The 7,667-nt window shown below is 41.6% G+C and overlaps 1 protein-coding gene across 1 annotated transcript in view; it reads left to right on the forward strand.

Annotated features, from left to right (window-relative positions):
* The window catches only part of EIF2B3 (eukaryotic translation initiation factor 2B, subunit 3 gamma, 58kDa), a gene marked incomplete at its 5' end in the record, with an annotated part of 83,526 nt that overhangs the window by 64,849 nt on the left and 11,010 nt on the right, over positions 1-7,667 (forward strand). Inside the window, 4 exons of the mRNA XM_010016383.1 lie at positions 189-319; positions 960-1,153; positions 5,220-5,297; positions 5,965-6,113. Coding sequence (XP_010014685.1) covers positions 189-319; positions 960-1,153; positions 5,220-5,297; positions 5,965-6,113 — 552 coding nt within the window. The remainder of the gene's footprint in view (positions 1-188; positions 320-959; positions 1,154-5,219; positions 5,298-5,964; positions 6,114-7,667) is intronic.

The following is a 7,667-nucleotide window of genomic DNA, read 5'->3' on the forward strand; positions in this document are numbered from 1 at the left end:
ATATTTTAATGCATTAAGGAAGCATGTGACTAATGGACACTGTCTTAGTGCCAGATGTCTTGGAGTACCTGGAATTCTGATTTGTTCTCATGAAGAATGTGCAAAATGTCTGATAATGTTAAGCAAACAAAATGAAGACATGTAAGTTTTGGTATTTTTGGCCTTCATGTGTGCATCTCCTTCCCCAGATCAGTCACATCTCTCCGGAGTGAACTGATTCCACATCTGGTTAGGAAACAGTTCTCTTCTCCTACATCATTGCAGCAAGGACTAGACAACAGAGAAGAGGACCAAAAGAAAAAAGAACAAGCATCCCTAGGTCAGTACAAGTATCAAAGATTGCATGGTTTTAAAACCTATATGCTACAGCTGAATTACTGGATAGAGTACTCAATTAGCCTGAAACATTAGTTTAGGGATTTGGGGTTTTTCTGTTATACTTCATGATAGCAAAGATTCCTTTTTCAAACAATATTGTGCGTTATATAAATATTTTTGTCCTGCATTATTTTGGTGTAAAGTGAAACCAAATCCACTAGCTGCTCTGTATTTTTTCTTCTAGAATATAGTATAGGTAAATGCACTTTTGAAAATGTGATTTTAGGAGGACAGAGTTCCTGAATTGTGTGGGACAACAGACTAAGCCTTAACTACCCTGCACTGGGAACTGGGCAGGATCTCAGATCTTGGAATTTATTTTTAGCATTTCTACTGTCTCCTTGTGTGACCTTGGGCAAAACATTGCATCTGTCCTAATGCCTTGGTTCGCACCTGCAGAATAAAAATAAGCACTTACTCACTCTACATGTGATAAAATCTGTTAATGATTGCTAAGTATCTAGCCATTCAGATGATGTGAGGCAAAGATTTCCCTTCACCAACAGTATTTTAATGGTATTCCTCTTCAGAAAGCATTTCATTAAATCCTGTCTAACTTTATGCATGTGTGTGTTCTCCAGACATTTATAGTTTCATAAAAGAAGATAATAGCTTGCTGAAACCTGCTGCAGATAACTCTTGTTGGAATGATCATAGAGGAGATATGAATGAAACTCTCCATGAAGGAAAAGTGCGCTGCTACGTCCATATAATGAAAGAGGGACTGTGCTACCGAGTGAATACTCTTGGCTTGTATATTGAAGCTAACCGACAGGTGAGAAAAATACAGAACTGCCATGTGGGAATACAGCAGTAGTTTATGGGACATGTCAGCCTCCAGGAATGCACAGCTGAGGAATGTGTGGGAATTGAACCAGGGCCATGTTATCTAGGCACATCACCCTACTGGTTTCTGGATAGGGACATGAAGCCAGGAAACAATTCTGTCACTAATTTACTCCATAGCTTTGATATCGCTAAGAAAACCCCCACCCCACACACTCTTCTGGGTTTTGAGGGTGGCAAGACCTGCAGCCAAAGAGCCAAGAACTGTGGAAAATAAGGCTGGAAGTAGCTTTGATAGCTCATCTAGTCAATGTCCTCCATGTGCTAAAGGCAAGATCAGTTCTGACTGGACTCTTCCTAATGGATATTTATCTTGGTGATAATGACAAAGGTTACTAATGATTTGCAGGAAGACTTAAACTGCCCATACATTCAAATTGCCTTTCATTCTGAATTGCCTAACGCTTTCCATTCTGAAAGAATTATTTTATGAAGAGGTTTCACTACAGGGGCACTCCAGGTAAACACAGAGGTGAAATGTTGACCTGCTGCAGCTTTCACTTTGACACTACCAAAAATTCATAAAAGAAAAGATCACAGGGGAGAATTACAGAAATCCTGTACTAGCTAATGAGCTGATGATTAAAAGCTTTTAATATGAGGGGGAGGTTATTTCAGGTTATTTACTACACTGGCTTATGCAATATGTAAGTTCTCACTTCACTGTGCTAGTGGTGGACTTCGTTGCTTCAGCTAGAGGACAGTTTCATCTAGTTTTGAAAGATCAATAGGGAGTGCAGTAGGGAAGGACTCAGGATTTCTGGAAGTGGAGCTGGGAGAGCAATAAAGTTGTACTGGGGATCCTGGAAGTGGTCACTGCCTTGCCTTTGCTCTCAGATTGAGCTGATTCCTTTTTAATCAAACGAATGGATGAATTTATGCAAATTCAAATTGCAGCATGGCAGAGTGAGTTTACACATGGAGCTCTTTCTCCTCGTTGCCTGTAGAGGAGCACAGAAATAAAGTGATAGGGACATGAGGAAGAGAGGAGGAGCACTGCTGTCGGAAAGGAAAACCTTCCCCCAGAATATCAGGAGTGAGTGTGCCCAAAGGGTTAAGGGAGAACACCGCTTGCTGGGGGAAGTGTGCGTATACATTTGGCAGCAGCCACTTCAGTAAAAAGTTATTGAGTTAAGCCAGTCAGACTCCATGTGGGTTTTTTTGTGTTGGGTTTTTTTTTCAGTTTTTTCTTTTCTTTTCTTTTTCTTTTCTTTTTAACCTAAATATTCTACGTTTTGGTCAGTCCAGGAAATGTGTTTGCTCCTGGGTGGTACACAGAATTAGTGTTTTGAAATCACACTGGGGCCTTCAATGCTGCAAAGGATTTTCTTTGAATTTCTTGCTTTTCCAAGATGGTAAAATTTCTAAGGAAACTATGTGAAGGTAAAACATAAAATAGAGCTTAATGAGGGGTTGTGAGAAAGGAGTTCCTTTTTTTTCAGTGTCACTGAATTTTGTTTCTCTTGCTAATCCTCATAAAAGCTACACATTTAATTTTACCTGCTTTTTTTTACCTGTTTTGACAGTCTCTAAGGAAGAGTTTTTTGTGTCTTGTTTGCTCTTATCTTGGTCTTCACAGACCAGATTCTGATTCCCTTGCTGCAAAGCCAGGACCTATAACTTTGCTGTCCAAGAGGACAGACTCATGGAGGGAGCAGTAGCAGTCCAGTCCAGTAGCCGCAGGAAGGAATGGCATCCTAACCCATTGCCCTTCTGGTGAGGAAACACTTTGCTCACAGCATTTCAGTTCCAGCTGGGTTTCTGGATGCCTGCAGCCTGTGTGTGGGCAGGTGGGTTCAGGAGGGAGTTATCTTCAATAGCAGGAAATAGTTTCTTTGTAAGATGAATTAAATCCAAACACATCTTAAACCTTCCCTTGACCCAGGCACTCCCTCTGACTCCTGCCCCCTATCTAACCTTCCTTTTCAGAGCAAAATGCTTGAGCTGGTAGCTTTCTTGGGTTACCCCTCAGGCTGCACATCCATTGACTGATTCTAATAAGGGCTTTGCTCTGGCCAGTAAAATCCTTTATTTATTTCACTACACCGTCTTTCCACTGAGGAGGGTGAGACCTTTTCCTCATTTCTTTCCCTTCCCACAGAGCAACACTGGGTAGTAGGAACCTTTCCAGCCTATGCTGTAGGTATGCTTTGGTGTGTGTTCCTCTCCGAATCTATCTGTTGTGATGCCTAGCTGTGTGTCAGGTGAGGACAACAACCCTTCAACAAGCCAGCATCATCCAGGCAAATTGGCCTAATTTGTGGTGTTCTGGTAAGCTGGTGGTTTTCTGTAGTGCCTGCAACTTTGGACTTGAAGGATCTAACCCATTCTTGGTTTTTCAAGAACAAAGAAAACACATATCTAGTGGGAAGGACCATTTTCAAGATGTAAAGAGCTATGAATGTAGAAATGTCTTCTGGGGACAACAAGCAGCCTCAAATGATAGCTCAGAGGTGTGAGCTCATCTGAGCTCATCTCACTCATCTGAATGAAGCATCAACTGTGAAAATTCGTATAGGAAAACCAGTGCTGTTTATCTATCCTCACATGCTGGAAGAGAAATGGGCTGGTCATATTATGAATATCCAAACAATTTCCTGCAAATATCATCTCATTTGAGATCTTGAGATATTTTTTTCTGATCTGATCCCAGCTTCAGATCTGTGGGATCTGCTTCTTGAAGTTCACTCCCTAGCCATCAGCTCTTGTTATCCCAGCTTTCTAAGGAAGTTGTTTTACACAATCGTTACTATATGGCAGCTTCTTCATAGCAGCTTTGGAAATTGCTGGCAACTCTCAGCCAAATAAATCTCAGAGCAATAGAGATCTCAAAGATAAACTTTCCTAAGAGTTTTGTAAAAATAGGTGCCTAGGTAGAGAAAAGAGAGACTTAATGAGTGCTACTTCCTCCCCTCAGGCAAACCCAGTTACACCATCACTGTGCTGAGACTCCAGTTGACATCCCAGATGGACAGTTAGTGTGTGCATCCTGGCTGGCTCTGTATCTCCTGTGTTTCTTTGACTGCCATCTCTATCCTACCAGGGTGCATCATACATTGCATCACTGCTGCAAGTAACGCTGAGCAGCAGTGTATCTGTGTACTGCTGTGAGACTCCCACCTCCCCTGAAATCCCCACCCATGCTGTCATCACCTCTTCTGTGGTGTGTGACCTTGGCCCCAGCCTGACGCCAGGAGATGCAGAATGCCTCGGGCTGCTCTTTCACCCAGAAAAGGAGGAATGATGGAGTGATATCCCATCCTCCTACAATACTGGCTCCTCTTTCTTTTCAGGAGCCAGTTCAGAATTGCTCTCCGTGGATTTGTTCTTGGCTACCTCATGGGCTGTGTCTCTCTCTATTACCATCGTGCTTTGTCTGCTTATCTAACACCTGCCTTCTCTCTGTCAAGAGCCTTTTTTTTTGCAACTTTCTACCATCTGGAATAGCCACTTGATCAACTTCAGTTTCTGGTTAAACATCTGAAATACTATTTGTTGCCTCTACTTCAGCTTACTGCCTTACTGAGAGGGCTGAACACAGTCATCTTTCTGTGCCTGTTTACTGATTTGTATTTAATTCCACTTGCTTCCCTCTCATGCGTTACTGAACAGTGTAAACCACGTTGATCTGCATTTGAAATGGCAGATGCTGGACACTGTAGTAATGAACAGGATATCACTGTGTTCAACTGGAGGCAGCGGGCTTGCTGCTGCTGATCTACTGCTTCTCCACAGGTGGGAAGCTGAGTTGAGAGGAGACATGCAGTGTGCACTGTACTGGAAGTGTACCTGTCTCCTTTACAAAAGGGGAAGATGGTAAATGACACATATCTGGCTGCAGATTTAAAATGCAGGAACCTACATTTTCCTTTAAGTTAAAATACTTATGGTTGATGCACTAGTGCAATGGAAACCAAAGCCATCTTTGAACTGTTTATTTAAGACGAGGGTACAGAACTGTCATGTTAACTTGTGATGTGGGTTTTTCCATCTAGGTTCCCAAGCTATTGCTTAACCTGGGTCTGGAAGAGCCACTGGTTCATGGGTCAGCACAGATCACTGACAGAGGCATGGTAAGTGTTCCCTTTTCCCATATCTGCTCTTTTAATACAGTCTACATGCTCTTTGCTTTAAGAATTGCTTCCTAAAATTGAGTTCTGCTGTTGGAAGTGAAGCTGAGTTCTGAAGTGTGGAATTACAGTGTAGGTGACACAGCCCAGAGTCTTGATCTTTGAAAATGGTAAAAGTCTATCTTGTTCCCAAGTCACTAGTCCCTTGTTTCCTAATAGCAGTTCACAACAGTTGAGCAGTTTTCCTCCCAAAGGACACCATACTTACAAGGGGTCAGTGTTTTAGCTCTGCTTCTTGCTAGAGCATTTTGCTTGAATAGCAGCTTCAAGCCTCATTTTCACAGGTCTTGCTGGCCAAACTTTAGTGAAACCAGCAAAGTACCATCAGGACTGTTTTCACTATGCTTATTTTATGGCATGAGGCCTGCAGAGCCAGACTAACTAATGGAGTTTTACCAAGATAATGGACCTTGGGAAGACTGTCCAATTGTCTGACTATGGGATGGGCCTCACGTTTCTAGATCTTTCCTCTGCCAAGAATGCATAAGGGTAGAGCAGGATATGCTTTGTTGGTGAGTACTTGAGACATACTGTTTGGAAGAGGTGTACGGAGAACACATATCAGACAGCTCTGGGTACTTTTGCTGATTTCCATTCTCTTCTTCCCTAGGTTGGATCGGACAGCATCATTGGGTCATCCACACAAGTGGGGGAGAAGACATCCATTAAACACTCCATCATCGGCAGCATGTGTACCATAAAAGACAAAGTTAAGATAACAAACTGCATCATCATGAATTCTGTTACAATTGAGGAAGGGTATGTCACCTCTTTCTATCTCAATCTCCTAAATTTGGAGCTTCTTTTTCTAGATGGGTTCTGAGTCAGTAGTTTTTGCCCTGTAAGTAATCCTCAGCCAGTTGATATCAGGGGGTGTCTTTCTAAAGACTGAGTCAGAAATAAGTCTCTTTAAACAGGTTACGAATGCACAAGTAAAATGAATTAACATGCTGCAGTCAATGGAACATAAATTTATTCTTTTTAGAGGAGATCATATCATCTTCTGAACATGTAAGTAAGTTAAGTGAATGTATGAGTCCATATGAGCTTGTATGTCATCCTTCAAAGCTTTATTTTAGTAGCTGTGTCTATGAGTATACCTAAAATATCTGAGGCACAAAGCATATTTTAAAGTGATACACTTACCAACTAGAAATGTTCTTACCATCTTTGAACATTACAACTTCACCTAAAATGTCGTATACTTTGGCCCTTTTTGTCATCTTGCAGCTATCCTTTACCATGGCATATGCCGAGTAACAGAATAAATGAATAAAGTTCTCAAAGAAAAAATCTGCCAGCTACTAGAGGTTTCCCATGCATTAAAGACACTAACTAAATAGGTAGCCTTGAGCTGTACATTTCCAAATGTGGGAAAAGTGGCCTATCTGTAATTGTCGATGTCTGCATGCCCCCATCTTTCCATACATGCTGGCTTCCTGTGGATGTCAGTGGAAAGGAAACTGCTGATTGAGTCTGTGCAGGCCTCTATAAATTCCCTGCTCCTTCATGGCTTGAGGTTTGCTTAGGGCCTCAGGAAGAAGGCCAAACTCTTAAAAAATGCCACGTTGGCTCTGAAAGTTGCATATCTGAAAAACAAAAAACCCCAAAGGATGTGAGGTCTATGGAGGATACTACTGTTACATAACTAAATTACAGGTAAGTATGGTACCTTACTGCCAAGTGTTTGTCTTTAATAGAAATCCACAGTAATTTCAAGCACATAATAAATCAGAATTCCGTTGAGTATAGAAAATAGCTGGTTTCCAGTTCAATCACAAATGGATCAAGTATGGCAGTATCACAGGGACTGCTGTCATTAGAAGTACCAGAACCTCTCTCGTTTGATCATGAGACCCTCTGTCATTTTGATTAATGAATTGATGCCATAGTCATAATTATATGGTTTTGCATATGAGGTGGGTGGCTCTACCATTAAATCACAGAGGCAGCTAAGTGTATAAATAGTGCTATTTTTATGGAGAGTCCCAAATCAGCTTGTGTGCACTGGTATGTAGTATTATTCTCTTCTAAGCCCTAAATCGAGCTCACAGTCATTATCTTAAGCATTCCACAGAATTACACAAGCATCATAAAGGTGATACATTATTTTTTAAAGAGGGATAAACTAACTTTTGGGGTAACTTGTGAATTTCTGGAAAACAGTGTCATCTCTAGTCACTCTCAGTGAAAACAGCTTAGCCACCATTGAGTGAAAAACCTCACAGTCCCAGGGGTTTACCCCCTTCAGCTGCTCTATGGTTACCGCACACTGATGCACTGGAGTCAAATTCGTAGTTACTCCTCGCCAGC

This window comes from Nestor notabilis, unplaced genomic scaffold (assembly GCF_000696875.1).
Source record: "Nestor notabilis isolate BGI_N333 unplaced genomic scaffold, ASM69687v1 scaffold11406, whole genome shotgun sequence".
Classification (NCBI taxonomy): domain Eukaryota; kingdom Metazoa; phylum Chordata; class Aves; order Psittaciformes; family Psittacidae; genus Nestor; species Nestor notabilis.